Here is a 15,000-nt window from a genome sequence, read left to right as displayed (position 1 = left end):
GAAAACCCGAAACAGAACAGCAGAGGGCGAAGATGATCAAGCCAACAGACGCAGCAGAGCAATAACCGCCAACTCCCTCGCAATGCCTCGCTCATCCTCCACTGAACGCCCCTCGAACGCCGCCATTAGCATACCGCCTCCCTTCCGTCCGGGGTTCCGTACGTTACCGCCGCCGCCGTTGCCACCGCTACTTCGCCACCGCCACCGCCGCCACCGCTACTTCGCCACCGCCGCCGCTGCCACCGCTACTTCGCCACCGCCACCGCTACTTCGCCACCGCCGCCGCTGCCACCGCTACTTCGCCACCGCCGCCGCTGCCACCGCTACTTCGCCACCGCCACCGCTACTTCGCCACCGCCACCGCCGCCACCGCTACTTCGCCACCGCCACCGCCGCCACCGCTACTTCGCCACCGTCACCGCCGCCACCGCTACTTCGCCACCGCCACCGCCGCCACCGCTACTTCGCCACCGCCACCGCCGCCACCGCTACTTCGCCGCCGTCGCCGCCGCCACCGCTACTTCGCCACCCCCGCCGCTGCCGCCGCTACTTCGCCACCGCCGCCGCTGCCACCGCTACTTCGCCACCGCCGACGCCGCCACCGCTACTTCGCCACCGCCACCGCCGCCACCGCTACTTCGCCACCGCCGCCGCCGCCACCGCTACTTCGCCACCGCCGCCGCCGCCACCGTTACTTCGCCACCGCCACCGCCGCCACCGCTACTTCGCCACCGCCACCGCCGCCACCGCTACTTCGCCACCGCCACCGCCGCCACCGCTACTTCGCCACCGCCGCCGCCGCCACCGCTACTTCGCCACCGCCGCAGATTCCCCGCCGCCGCCGCCGCTCCGAAGCCGGCCGGGGCTTGGCAAGGGTCCATCCCAAAAGGGGAAGATAGGGGGATGTGTTGGGGGAGGGGGGTAGGGGGAAGAAGGGGGGCGATCCTTATTCTACAGAACCTAAACGGCAGATGGGAATCCTCCTGCTTGTCCTGCTCCTCCTTTCCACTTTTTTTTATTTGCTTCTTCTTCTTACTTCTTTTTCTTTTTCTTTTTCTTCTTCTTCTTCCTCCTCCTTCTCCTCCTCATCCCCCATCCTCTAGCGACATACACTAAACGGATTCCATAAAGTCTCCTGCCCACTATCCCACCCCCTCCTCCTCCTCCTCCATACCTCCCTCCCTCCTCCTCCATATCCTCCCCACTATCCTTCCCATTACCCCCCCCCGGCCATCCACCCCAACCCCAACCCCAACCTCTTCCCCTTCCCCCTCCCTCTCCACCCATGGCACAGCGTAACCCCGACACGTGACAGGCATACGAATCAATACGTCATGATTGGTCACCGTGACTTTCGCTATATGGTCTGCCGTTGTTCGGTCTCGGTTCTTCTTTCTCCTATTTCCCCTCTTTCGCTCTCACCCCACCATCCCCTTCCCTCTCACTCCTCTCCTTTCTTCTGTTCCCTTCTCCCCTCTTTCTCTTCCCTCCCTTCCCCCTTTCCCCTCTCATTTCTCTTCTTCCTTCCATCCCTTTCCCCCTCTCACTCCCCTCATTTCTCGTTTCTTCTCTTCCCTCCCTTCCCCGTCCCCTTCTCCTCCTCTCCATTCCCTAATTTCCACTTCCCATCTTCTCTTCCCTCCCTTTCCCTTTACCCCTCTCACTCCCCTCCCTTCCCTTCTCCCTTCTCTTCCCTTTTTCCCTCTCACATTCCCCTCCCTTCCCCTCTTCCCTCTTCTCTTCCATTTTCCCTTCTTACTCTCCTCCCTTCCCCTCTCCCCTCCTCTCCCTTTCCCCCCCTCTCACTCCCCCTCTCTCCTCTTCTCTTCCCTTCCTTCCCCTCCCCTCTTCTCTTCCCTCCCCTCATCCCCCCTCCCCTCTCCCCTCTTCCCCCTCCCCTCATCTCCCTTCCCCTCTTTCCCCTCTCTCCCCTCTCTCCCCTCCTTCCCCTTATCCCCTCCCCTCCCCTTAACTCGCAGGCCAATCTGGACTTTTGGCGCTCCCTCGCAGATTACGGTTCGCGAGCCCCCCCCCCCCAGATTCCCTCCGCGTTGGAGCCTTTGTTGCGCTAACTGTATCATCTCTCGTCGGGACATAAAACGTGAGGAGAGGGACTGAGGGAGAGAGAGGAGGGAGAGAGAGCAGATGAGAGGGGAAGGAGGGAAGGAGAGAGCAGATGAGAGGGGAAAGAGGGAAGGAGGCAGGGAGGGAGGGAAGGTGGACGGGAGGGAGAGCAGGTGAAAGGGGAAGGAGGGAGGGAAGGTGGACGGGAGGGAGGGAGAGAGATATGAAAGGGGAAGGAGGGAGGGAGGGAGGGAGGGAGGGAGAGAGAGAGAGAGACAGAGAGAGCAGATGAGAGGGGAAGAAGGGAAGGAGGGAGAGAGGGAGGAGGAGGACGGGAGGGACTGAGGGAGGGAGGGAGGGAGGGAGAGAGACAGAGAGAGCAGATGAGAGGGGAAGAAGGGAAGGAGGGAGAGAGGGAGGGAGGGAGGACGAGAGGGACTGAGGGAGACAGGTGGGAGAGAGAGAGCAGATGAGAGAGGAATCCTACCACCAATTCTAACTCCCCCGCCCCACTCCACCTACCCCCACCCTCTCCCCCCTTCCACTCCCACCCCACCCCCACCCCCACCACCCGCAAGACCGAGGGAAAACCGCAGCCGTGTGGGATTACGCTACCGCCCCCTCTGATGTGTGTACACGCCCGGGACAGCTGTGACGTCATGCGGTCAGCTGGTCGAGGAGCGGACAGGACCTTCCTTCGTTGTTTTCTCGGCTTGGCGTCGGAGGCCATGCTGGAGCCTTCATGAACATGTGGGTGGGTGGGTTGGGGGGAGGGGAGGGGACACTGTGTGTATGGCGAAGGGTATGAGGTGGGTCTATGTGGCGTTATGTAAAAGTGTTACCGGTCCTTCCTCCTCCTCTCTCTCCTTCCTTCCCTTTCTCCCCCCTCCCTCTCTCTCCCTCCTTCCCTTTCTCTCTCTCTCGCCTTTCCCTCCTACCCTACATCCCTCCCTCTCTCTCCCTCCTTCCTCCTTCCACCCTTCATCCCTCCTACCCTCCATCCCTCCCTCCATCCCTCCCTCTCTCCCTCCTTCCCTTCTCCTCTTCATCCCACCTTCCCTCTCCCCCCTTCCCTCTGTCTCTCTCTCCTTCCCCTCCTCCCCTCCATCCCTTCCTCCCTCTTTCTCCCTCCCTCCCCTTCTCTCTCTCTCTCTCTCCCTCCTTCCCACCCTCTCTCCCCTCCTTTCCCTCTCCCCTCCATCCCTTCCTCCTCTCCTCCCTCCCTCCCTCCCTCCCTCTCTCCCTCCCTCCCTCCCTCCCTCTCTCTCCCTCCCTCCCCCTTCTCTCTCTCTCTCCCCCCCTCCTTCCCTCCCTCTCCCCCTCCCTCTCTCCCTCCCTCCTCCCTCCTCCCCTCCCTCCCTCTCTCCCCCTCCTTCCTCCCCTCCTTCCCACTCTCTCCCTCCCTCCCTCCCTCCGAGATCATTCCCCGCAATCAAAAGCAATCCAACCCCAACAGCAACTCCGGAATAAAAGTCACGAAATGAATGTTATCCACAGACAGGTAGCGATCACGGCGACCGGGGAAGCGAAGGCGACCTCGATTGAGAATGGAGGGAATATTGGCTCTACTCTCCCTCTCTCTCTTGCTCTCGCTCGCTCGCTCGCTCGCTCGCTCTCTCTCTCTCTCTCTCTCTCTCTCTCTCTCTCTCTCTCTCTCTCTCTCTCTCTCTCTCTCTCTCTCTCTCTCTCTCTCCCTCTCTCTTCTTTCTCTCTCTCTTTCTTTCTCTCTCTCTCTCTCTCTCTCTCTCTCTCTCTCTCTCTCTCTCTCTCTCTCTCTCTCTCTCTCTCTCTCTCTCTCTCTCTATCTCTCTCCCTCCCACCACTCTCCTCTCTCTCATACGCATGTGTTGGCATCTGCAAGTAGGTCTAGGTAAAGGTGTATATGTATGGACGAGAGTGGGGGGACAGGGGAGGGGGAGGGAAGCAACGGGGAAGGGGGGGGAGTTGAAAGGGGAAAGGCAGAGAGAGGAAGAGAAAGGGTGGGGGGGAAGGGGGAAGGAGGAAGGAGTAGGGAGAAGGATGAAGGAGGCAAGGGAAGGAAGAAGGAGGAAGGGAAGGGGAAGTAGGAAGAGATGGAGAAGGAGGCAGGGGAAGGGGGAGGAGGAAGGAGGACGGGATGGGGAAGGAGGCAGAGGACGGAGGAAGGAGGCAGGGGAAGGGGAAGGAGGAAGGAGGCAGGGGAAGGGGAAGGAGGAGGGAGCAGGGGAGGCGAATGATGAAATGGCGAGCAAAAACAGTTCCATCAGCGCACGCACGCGGAGTCATGTCGCCAGCTGCAACGGCGGACTTCGGCGCTCCTCCTCCTTCTCCTCCTTCTTCTCCTCATCTTTCTCTTATTCTCCCTCCTCTTCTTCCCCTTCTTTTTTTCCATCTCCCTCCTCCCCGTAACCATTTCTTCTTCTTTTTGTTTCTCCTCACAGTCCTTCCTCTTTCACCCCTGCTCCTTTTTCTTTACTCCTACTCCTCTTAATTTAAACTTTCCTCCTACTTCTCGTTCTTCCTCCTCTTCCTTCTCCTTCCTCCTTCCTCCTTTCCTCCCTGCTCCTCTGTTCCTCGCGCAGAAGTTGAAAATAAAGGAGAAAGTGGAGAAACCTTGGAAGAAGAAGGAAGCAGAGAACGAATTAAGGGAGGAAAACACAAGAAATATATACACACAATAGTCGTAAAGAAGAGGAGAAAAGAAACAAAGACGAAAGCAAGACGGATAATGAGAGAAGAAAAGTAGAACCCCAATCCTCTCTCTCTCTCTCTCTCTCTCTCTCTCTCTCTCTCTCTCTCTCTCTCTCTCTCTCTCTCTCTCTCTCTCTCTCTCTCTCTCTCTCTCTCTCTCTCTCTCTCTCTCTCTCTCTCTCTCTCTCTCTCTCTCTCTCTCTCTCTCTCTCTCTCTCTCTCTCTCTCTCTCTCTCCCTCTCTCTCTCCCTCCCTCTCTCTCTCTCTCACGCACACACACACACACAAACTAACGACGAAAGAGAGGCGCCAAGACTCGAGGAAGAGCAACAAGCCGGAGCGTTTGAAAACTCGAGTGCAAGCTGGAGATCCCACCGTCTTGCATAAGCTTAGTCGCTGTCGCGGTTTCGTTGCAAAATCCTTCATTTAATCTGGCCTCCGCCGCGGCCTCTGGGACGCACGCTCGCGTCCGTGTGCTTGTGCCTGCGTGCACTCTCCGCCTCTGCTTTCGTTTCCTTTCGTAAGGTGAGGTGGCCGATCAGGGGAGTGAAAACACATACGCACACAGGACGAAAATATAACCTGTATACAGACGTTTCCAAGTACATAAACAAAGAAACACACACAAATTCACTCCCTCACTCACACATAAATACACACACATACACATATTCACTCATTCACACACTCGAGCCAAACACACACCCACACCCACACCCACACACACACACACACACACACGACACACACGACACACACGACACACACACACACGACACACACACACACACACACACACGACACACACACACACACACACACACACACACACACACACACACACACACACACACGACCCCCCCCCCCACACACACACGTACAAACTCCTACTACTAACACAACTACTATTACTACCGCACCAACCCTTGCCCTTTAGAAAATAGCATCGCCGTAAGCGCATCCACATACGACTAAACACACATTCATACACACGCACGTACAAATACACAGGCATTGGAATCCTAACCATAAACAAATACATACGCAGAGTGTTACATGGTACTTACACGCCCTCAGGTCATGCCGTGGTCGTCAACTCTTTTGCTACGACTTTTTTCTTTATTATTATTATCATTTTTTTCTTTATTATTATTATTATTATTTGTATATCTAAATTGCCTTCGATCTCCGCTCTTTCGTCTATGCCTATTTCCATCTCTGTGTTCTGGTATTCCTCCCTTCTTCATTCTCTCTTCTTCCCCCTTTCTAATTCTTCGCTTTTCCTCTTCCTAGTGCTCCATCATCCCCTTCCTCCTTTCTTCATCTTTATCTTTTCCTCCTCCTTCACCTCTTCTTAATCCTCTTCCTCCTTCTCTCCCCTCCTCCTCCACTACCTCCCACTTCCCTCTCCTCCTCAAACTACTATTCCTCCTTCTCCCCTCCCCCTCCTCCTTCTCCTCTTCCTCCACCAACTCCTCCTTCCTCATCCTCCTTCTCTTTCTTCTTCTACTCTTTCTTTTCCTTCTGCTTCTGCTTCTCCTCCTTTTCCTCCTCCTCCTCCTCCTCCTCCTCGTCCTCCTCCACCCCTCTCCTCCTCCTCCTCCTCCTCCTCCTCCTCCTCCTCCTCCTCCTCCTCCTCCTCCTCGTCCACTTCCCGACTAAACCATTCACCGCCCTTTCCCTCCTAAAGACCCCCCACCGTATCATCCCCCTGCCCCCTCCCCTTTGCGCGCCCCCTTTCCCATGCCTCCCCCTCCCCCCGCCCGAGGATTTAATGGCCTCAATTCTCTTGCTCGTTATCTGTCACGCCTTGCTCATAAACCACCGCAACAAGGTCATCATGATGCATGCTCTCTCTCTCTCTCTCTCTCTCTCTCTCTCTCTCTCTCTCTCTCTCTCTCTCTCTCTCTCTCTCTCTCTCTCTCTCTCTCTCTCTCTCTCTCTCTAGATCTCCCTCTCAATCTGTATCTATATATCTCTCTCTTTCTCTCAATCGCTCTCTTTTCCTTTCTCTCAATCTCTCTCTCTCTCTCTCTCTCTCTCTCTCTCTCTCTCTCTCTCTCTCTCTCTCTCTCTCTCTCACCACTCTCTCACTCTCACTCTCACTCTCACTCTCACTCTCACTCTCACTCTCACTCTCACTCTCACTCTCACTCTCACTCTCACTCTCCATTTCTCTTCTTTTCGTCTGCCTGTCTCTCTTTCTCTACCTCTATTCATATCTCTCTCGTGAAATTATAACGACTATCAGCGATAACAATACTGACGGTGATAAATCGAATATCAATAACAGGGACAACAACAACAATAATAATTAATAACAACAATGACAACAATAACAATACTACTACTACTACTACTACTACTCTTTCCCCTTGTAATGACAATAACAATAAGTTATGATAATGATAAAAATATAAACAATAATAATAATAAAAATGATAATAAAATAATAATAATAATAATAATAATAATAATAACAATAATAATAATAATAATTCAGATTCTGAATCATAACATAACAGTAATAGTGGTGGTGAAATAGTAATAGTAATAGTAATAGTAATAGTAATAACAATAATAATAAATTATAATAATAACAATAATAATAAATTATAATAATAATAAATATTAACAACAATAATAATAATATCAATAATAACAATAATAATAATAATAGTAATAATAATGATAATAATAATAAAAACAATAACAGCAATATTGATAATAATCAATGATTTTGACATCAACAATAACAATAATAACAACCATAACCATAACAATTACAATAGTTATAAAAACAACAATCATTATCATTAATACCATCAATATCAACGTTATCATCATTACTGTTATCACACCATTATAATAATAACGTTAATATGAAACAATGCCAACGCTAATCCCAATAATGGTAATAACAGGTCCTAATTAAGACTACGCCTACTAATGATTGCACTACTCATTGGACTAATAAAGAGAATATCAGCGAGAATAGCGATCAGTGATAATTTTCTTATCAAATGCCGTTTCATCTTCACAGAGACAAAAAAAAAGAAAAAAAAAAAAAAAAAAGAAAAAAAAAAAAAAATAATAAAATAAAAAAGAGAGAGAAAAAAAGATAAAGAGAAAAAAAGCTTGAAAGAATGGTGGAGATGGAGGAGGAGGGAGGAGGGAGGAACAGTGGGGAGGAGGAAAGAAGGAGGAGGAGAGGGAGGAGAAGAAGGAGGAAAGGGGAGAAGGGAGGGAAGGAAAAGGAGGGGGAGGGGAAGGGAAAAGGAGGGGGAGGAGAAGAAGGAGGACGGGGAGGGAGATGGAGAAGGGAGGAGGAGGTTGAGGAGGAACATGAAGAAGTAAGAAAGAGAGGGAGGGAGGGAGGGAGGGACCGAGAGAAAGAGGGAGGGAGAGACAGAGAGAGAGACACACAGAGAGAGAGAGAGAAAGAGAGAGAGAGAGAGAGAGAGAGAGAGAGAGAGAGAGAGAGAGAGAGAGACAGAGAGAGAGAGAGAGAGAGAGAGACAGAGAGAGACAGAGAGAGAGACAGAGAGAGAGAGAGAGAGAGAGAGAGAGAGAGAGAGAGAGAGAGAGAGAGAGAGAGAGAGAGAGAGAGAGAGAGAGAGAGAGAGAGAGAGAGAGAGGGGGGGGGGGGCGATAAGCAGAAGGAATGTGGGAATAGAGGAAGGACAGGGGAGGGGGAGGGAGGGAGGAGGAGGAGCGAGGAGGGGAGGGAAGAATGGAAGAAGAAAGGGTGGGAGAAGAAGGGAGGGGGGAGGAGGACAGGAAGCTGCACATCAGGTCGGGGCGCAGTCTGTCGCCGGCAGCAGAGGAGGAGAGCAGGGTGCATTCTCGCCCCTCCCTTTCTCCCCTCATTCCTTCTTTCTGCCTTTCTTCCAATCTCTCTCTCTCTCTTCCTCTCTCTCTCTCTCTTCTCTTTCCCTCTCTCTTTCTCCTCTCTCTCTCTCTCACAATCTTTCTTTCTTTCTCTCTCTCAAGCTCGCTCGCTCTCTCTCTCTCTCTCTCTCTCTCTCTCTCTCTCTCTCTCTCTCTCTCTCTCTCTCTCTCTCTCTCTCTCTCTCTCTCTCATTGTTTTTTCACCCCTTCCTCATCTCTTCATTTTGCTCTTCCCTTGCTCTTCTTCCTTCATTCGTCTCCTTCGCAAACCGCGTCATGCTTGTCTGTCTCTTTCTCTTTATCTTTCGGTCTTATCCCTTCCTTCCTTTCTTTCTTTTTTCCTCCATGCATTCCTTGCCTCCCGTCCTCTCTTCATCTTTCTCTCTCCTACTCTTTCTATCTACCTCCTCTTCCATTCTTCCCCGATCTATCTCTTCTCTTCCCCTCTCCGTCCCTCTCCTCCCTCCCTCCTTCCTTTCTAATCCCTTTCCTTCTTTTCCCTTCTCTTCCCTCCCTCCATCTCACCGCCCATCCATCCTCCTTCCCTTCCCTTCTCTTCCCTTCCCTCCTTCCCTCACCCCCCTACTCCCTCCCTTCCCATCTCTCCCTTCCTCCCCCGGTTGCTCCCTCGGGTACCATGGTAACAACGAGATCCCTTGCTTATCCCCAAGAATGACTTGCACCGCCACGTGCAGGAGAAGAAGGGGGGGGAGGAGGGGGAAGAGAGGGAGGGGAGAGGATTTAGAGAGGGAAGGAGGAAGAGGAGGGGAAGGGGAGGGAGAGGATTTAGAGAGGGAAGGAGGAGAGAAGGAAGAAAGGAAAGAGGCGGAGGGAGAGTGAGGAAGAGAAGGAGGGAGGAAGAGGGGGGTGAGAGAGAGGGAGGAAGAGGGGTGAGAGAGAGGGAGGAAGAGGGGTGAGAGAGAGGGAGGAAGAGGGGTGAGAGAGGGAGGAAGAGGGGTGAGAGAGAGGGAGGAAGAGGGGTGAGAGAGGAGGAAAGAGGGGTGAGAGAGAGAGAGAGAGAGAGAGAGAGAGAGAGAGAGAGAGAGAGAGAGAGAGAGAGAGAGAGAGAGAGAGAGAGAGAGAGAGAGAGAGAGAGAGAGAGAGAGTGAGAGAAAGAAAGAAAGAAAGAAAGAAAGAGAGAGAGAGAGAGAGAGAGAGAGAGAGAGAGAGAGAGAGAGAGAGAGAGAGAGAGAGAGAGAGAGAGAGAGAGAGAGAGAGAGAGAGAGAGAGAGAGAGAGAGAGAGAGAGAGAGAGAGAGAGAGAGAGAGAGAGAGAGAGAGAGAGAGAGAGAGAGAGAGAGAGAAAGAGAGAGAGAGAGAGAGAGAGAGAGAGAGAGAGAAAGGAGAAAGACAGAGAGAGAGGGAATTGAGAGAGATAATAATAATAAATAAACAAGGAGAAAGGAGAAAGACAGAGAGAGTAAAAAAAAAGAAGCTAACCAATAAAGCGTGACTTGTGTGCATGGTCGTGTCGTCCCATGTCCACAAGCTGCGTCTGAGGACACTCACACAGATCCCCTCGCATGCCGCCACGCACGCACGCACGTACGCACCTTCTCGTAACTCATTTGGTTTAGGAATGAAGAGCGCACGCACGTGTATGTAGAGACGATATTCGCGTCCAATTGTTTTCATCTGAATCTGTCTGTTTGTCTGTTTGTCTGCCTGCCTGCCTGCCTCGCTACCTGTCTGTCTGCGTGTCTGTGTGTCTGTGTCTGTGTGTCTGCCTGCCTGGCTGTCAGCCTCTCGCTCTATCTTCTTTTCCTTATACGTCCATATCATCCCACTTCGCGTAACACTAGCAGACAGAATTACAATAAAGAAGAGCAACTGAGGAATTACTAACAAAAGAATCATCCGAAAATGTAGTCAATAATAAGAAAAAAAAATCCTATTACGGCGTTACTTCACGACAACAACAATAGTAATAGCCAATTTTCCTTTTATCCTACTCATTCTTATCTTTTATATTATCTCATATATTATTAGCTTATTATCTTATTCCTTACCATCTCATTTGTTATTTTACTGTGTTCTCTGTTATCTTATTATCATCTTAACTGACGAATAAAGAAGCTGATTTCTTGACCTTATTTGCATGATAGTTATTTTTTCCTTCTCTCTCTTCTTTCTATTTTTTCCTTCTCTCTCTTTCTTCTTTCTATCTTCTTCCTTCTCTGTCTCTTCTTTCTATGTTATTCCTTCTCTCTCTCTCTTCTCTCTCTCTCTCTCTCTCTCTCTCTCTCTCTCTCTCTCTCTCTCTCTCTCTCTCTCTCTCTCTCTCTCTCTCTCTCTCTCTCTCTTCTTTCTATCTTTTTTCCTTCGTCTTGCTCTATCATTTGTGTCGACTCGGTTTACAAGAGCCAGAACGAGATAAGATTGAGGCAGACAGACAGACAGACAGACAGACAGACAGACAGACGAAGACAGACAGACAGACAGACGAAGGCAGATGAAGAGAGACAGACAGACGAAGACAGAAAGACAGAGAGACAGCAAGTAGACAGGTAGGTAGACAGAAACATTCACACGCCTACGCACACAAACATACCCCTCCCTCTCCCGCACCCAAACATGTGCATACGTACCCAGTCATCCACACATACAACCTCCTCCCTCGTCGTCATCATATGTGCTCATACACCTACGTAAACAACCCTTCCTACACACGCGCGCGAGCACACACACACACACACACACACACACACACACACACACACACACACACACACACACACACACACACACACACACACACACACACACACACACACACACACAACCCCGTCGCCGCACCCCCTTCGGCCACACACCTACACCCCTTCCCTCCCCCACATACCTCCAAACTCCCCCTCCCTCTTCCCCCTCCCCCTCCCCCTTCACCCCTCCAAAGCCACAGCTTCCCGGGGCTTAACCATCGCCCCCCCGAACGCTGTATCGAGTGACGTTTCTAAACCCCCGCCGCCCCCACGCCCCCCCCCGCTCCCGTCGGCCCCGCGCGAAAAGCCACTGATCTGGGCCGATACTGCTGACGCTGCTGACGGGGCCGGAGGGGCTGACGGCGCTCGCGTCTTGACGCTCTCGCTCTCTCTCGTTCTCTGTCTCTGTCTCTCTCTCTGTCAGTCTTTTCTGTATCTCATTTTTTCTTTCCCTCTCTCTCTCTCTCTCTCTCTCTCTCTCTCTCTCTCTCTCTCTCTCTCTCTCTCTCTCTCTCTCTCTCTCTCTCTCTCTCTCTCCCTCTCTCCCTCTCTCCCTCTCTCCTCTCTCCTCTCTCCCTCTCTCCCTCTCTCCCTCTCTCCTCCCTCTCCCCTCTCCCTCTCTCCCTCTCCCTCTCCCTCTCCCTCTCTCCCCTCTCCCTCTCCTCCCTCCCTCTCCCTCTCCCTCTCCCTCTCCCTCTCCCTCTCCCTCTCCCTCTCCCTCTCCCTCTCCCCTCTCTCCCTCTCTCCCTCTCTCCCCCTCTCCCTCTCTCCCTCTCTCTCCCTCTCCCTCTCCCTCTCCCTCTCCTCCTCCCTCCCTCTCCCTCCTCCCTCTCCCCCCTCCTCTCTCTCTCTATCTGCCTCTGTATTTCTTTATCCGTCTCTCTCTGTCTGTCTGTCTCTCTTTCCGTTACGTCAATCACCCGCACAGAAGGGTCTTCTGTCGTTAGAGGCGATAAATAATCATCTTCAGGAGCGGTTCACAGAAATGCGGTCCGGATAGAGTAAGGGGACGGGAATTCTCTTTCTTTCTTTCTTTCTTTCTTTCTTTCTCTCTCTCTCTCTCTCTCTCTCTGTCTGTCTGTCTATCTATATATATATATATATATATATATATATATATATATATATATATATATATAATTTATCTTCTTCTCTTCTTCTCTTCTCTTCTCTCTCCTCATCCATGTTCCCTTCCTTCTACTCTCATTCCCTGCCTTCTCTATTTCTCCCTCCTCCAATTCTTCTTCTCTCTCTCTCTCTCTCTCTGTCTCTCTCTCTCTCTCTCTCTCTCTCTCTCTCTCTCTCTCTCTCTCTCTCACACACACACACACACACACACACACACACACACACACACACACACACACACACACACAGACACACACACACACACACACACACACACACACACACACACACACACACACACACACACACACACACACACACACACACACACACACAAATATATAAACTGACAAATGCTTGGGCTGACGAGCGAACAGACGAACAAAGGGAAATGTCAATTGATAACGGTGATCAAAAATAGCAATCGACATATAAAGAGGTCTACATTAAAGACATGAAAGGGAGGCAAAAGATGGAAGTGGAAACAATGATGAAGATGAGGATCATGGAGGAAAAAAAGAGAGAAAAAAGAAGAAGGAAAAAATGTACATAACAAAAACTGCTCTTTCTTAACTCTTCAGCTTTTCATGTTAATCGCACTTTTAACTTCGCAACAACCCTCTCCAAAGGAAAAAAAAGAAGAAAAAGAGAATGGAAAAAATACAAAAAAACAGATTAATCCTTCCCTTGTTTCCTACCCCCCCCCCTCTCTCTCCCTCTCCCTCTCCCTCTCTCTCTCTCTCCCTCCCTCTCACTCTCCCCTTTCCCCTCTCCCTCTCCCTTCCCTCCCCCCCCTCCCCCCCTCTCCCTCCCTCTCCTCCCTCTCCATCTCTCTCCTGCATCTCCTTCCCTGTCTTCCCTGTCTCCTTCTCCTCCTCCTCCTCCTCTCCGTTCTTCCCCCCCCCCGTAATCCTTCACACCCAGATCAGTGTTCTTGGAAGACAAAACAAAGAGCTCTCTGTACGACGGGCTTTGGGCGTCCTCTCGCCCTCGCGACACATACGGACACGCTTACATGCACGCACATGCACACGCGCACACGCACACGGACGCACGCACACAGAATCCCCCTCCCAATTCTTAACCCCCATTTGTCCTCCTCCCCCTTCTTCTTCTTCTTCTTCTTCTTCTTCTTCTTCTTCTTCTCCTTCTCCTTTTCCTTCCTTTTCTTTTTCTTCCTCTCCTTCTCCACCTCCTCGACACCCCCAAATACTCTTCCTCCCCACCTAACACCCCCCAACCCCCAACCTCCCCCTCATCTACCAACACCCCTCCCCCCCCACGCCAAGAATCAACAGCAATTAATCTCTCCTCTCGCTCCGGGGTTGCTGATATGACCCGATGGCGCAGATAAGAGCCGACTCCTTTGAACGACGGACTTACCTTTCGAGAGGCCGCGTCGGAGGAAGTGAATCGTGCCTGCGGGAGGGGAGGGAGGGAGGGAGGGAGGGAGGGGGGAGGGAGGAGGGGAGGGGATGGGATGGGGAGGGGAAGGAGGGAGGGGAGGGGAGGGGAAGGAGGATGGGGGGAAGAGAAGAAAGGGAGGAGGGAGGGGGAAAGGAAGGGAAGGGAGGGGAGGGGAAGGGTAGGCGAGAGAAGTGGAAGGAGGGGAGAGGAAGGAGAAAGCGAGGAAGGGAAGAAGGAGAGAGGGCAGGAAGGAATGAAGAAGGAAGAAGGAAGTAAAGCAGTGAAGGAAGGGAAGGAAAGGAGGAAGGAAGGAAGGAAGGAAGGGTGGGAGGAAGGCAGCACAGGAAGGGTAGAAAGGAGGGACGAAAAGAATAATTGCGGGAGGAGGGAAGGGTGAGAGATGGAACAGAAAAGGAGAAAAGTGATATGGGTAGAAGGATGCGAATTTATCCAAAACTTTATAATCCACAGATGACACGAGCATCGGGTGGTAGGGAGGGAAAAGGACAAGGAAAAGTACACGGAGAGAAAAGGAAAGAAATAAAGAGATTCCCACGAGCCCCCGGAGCGGGCAGTGGATGGCACTCACCTGCCGAAGCCGCGGGCGACGAGGGCTGCCTCCTGACGGTGGACGTGGCGCTCATGATCTTGGACGTGGTGACCTTGAGGCCGCGCCGCAGGGTGCTGTAGGAGGCGGCCGCCCCCGACGTGCCCGACCCGCTCATGGCGCCGCCACTTGCGCCTCCTCCGCCGCTCGCACCGACACCGACGCCGCCGCCGCCGCCGCCGCCGCCGCTCTTGCTGCTGGCGACGCTCACGCGGCTGTTGAGGCTGCTGCTGCTGCCGCTCGAGCTGTGGACGAGACGGGCGGCCGCGGCCTCGCCGTCGCCGTCGCCGTCGTCCTCGTCGTGGTGGTGGCGCACCTGGAGGCGCCCCTGCTTGCCCTGCTTAATGCGCTTGAGCGACGAGCCGTACGGGTGCAGCCGCGACGTCTGCTTGGCCGGCAGCGACTGCTGGGGCTGCAGCTGCAGGTCCTGCAGGCGGTGGAGGTGGCCCTGCTGGCGGAGGGAGCCGGGCGAGGAGGGCGCCTGCTGCAGGGGGTGGCGGTGCAGGTGCGGCTGGCTCTGCGAGTGCTGGAGCCT

General features: G+C 52.6%; 1 protein-coding gene across 1 annotated transcript in view; it reads right to left on the bottom strand.

The window, feature by feature from the left end:
- Positions 1-749: 749 nt before the first annotated feature.
- The window catches only part of LOC138862645 (AT-rich interactive domain-containing protein 1B-like), a 92,523-nt gene continuing 78,272 nt past the window's right edge, over positions 750-15,000 (bottom strand). The window contains exons 4-5 of the mRNA XM_070125178.1: positions 14,448-15,000; positions 750-865 (exon numbers count right to left, since the gene is read on the bottom strand). The exon at positions 14,448-15,000 is cut by the window's right edge and continues 245 nt beyond it. Coding sequence (XP_069981279.1) covers positions 750-865; positions 14,448-15,000 — 669 coding nt within the window. The remainder of the gene's footprint in view (positions 866-14,447) is intronic.

The sequence above is a fragment of the Penaeus vannamei genome, chromosome 1, assembly GCF_042767895.1.
Source record: "Penaeus vannamei isolate JL-2024 chromosome 1, ASM4276789v1, whole genome shotgun sequence".
In the NCBI taxonomy this organism is placed as follows: Eukaryota; Metazoa; Arthropoda; class Malacostraca; order Decapoda; family Penaeidae; genus Penaeus; species Penaeus vannamei.
The sequence above is the reverse complement of the archived record's forward strand: the minus strand, read 5'-3'. Positions and strand labels throughout refer to the sequence as shown.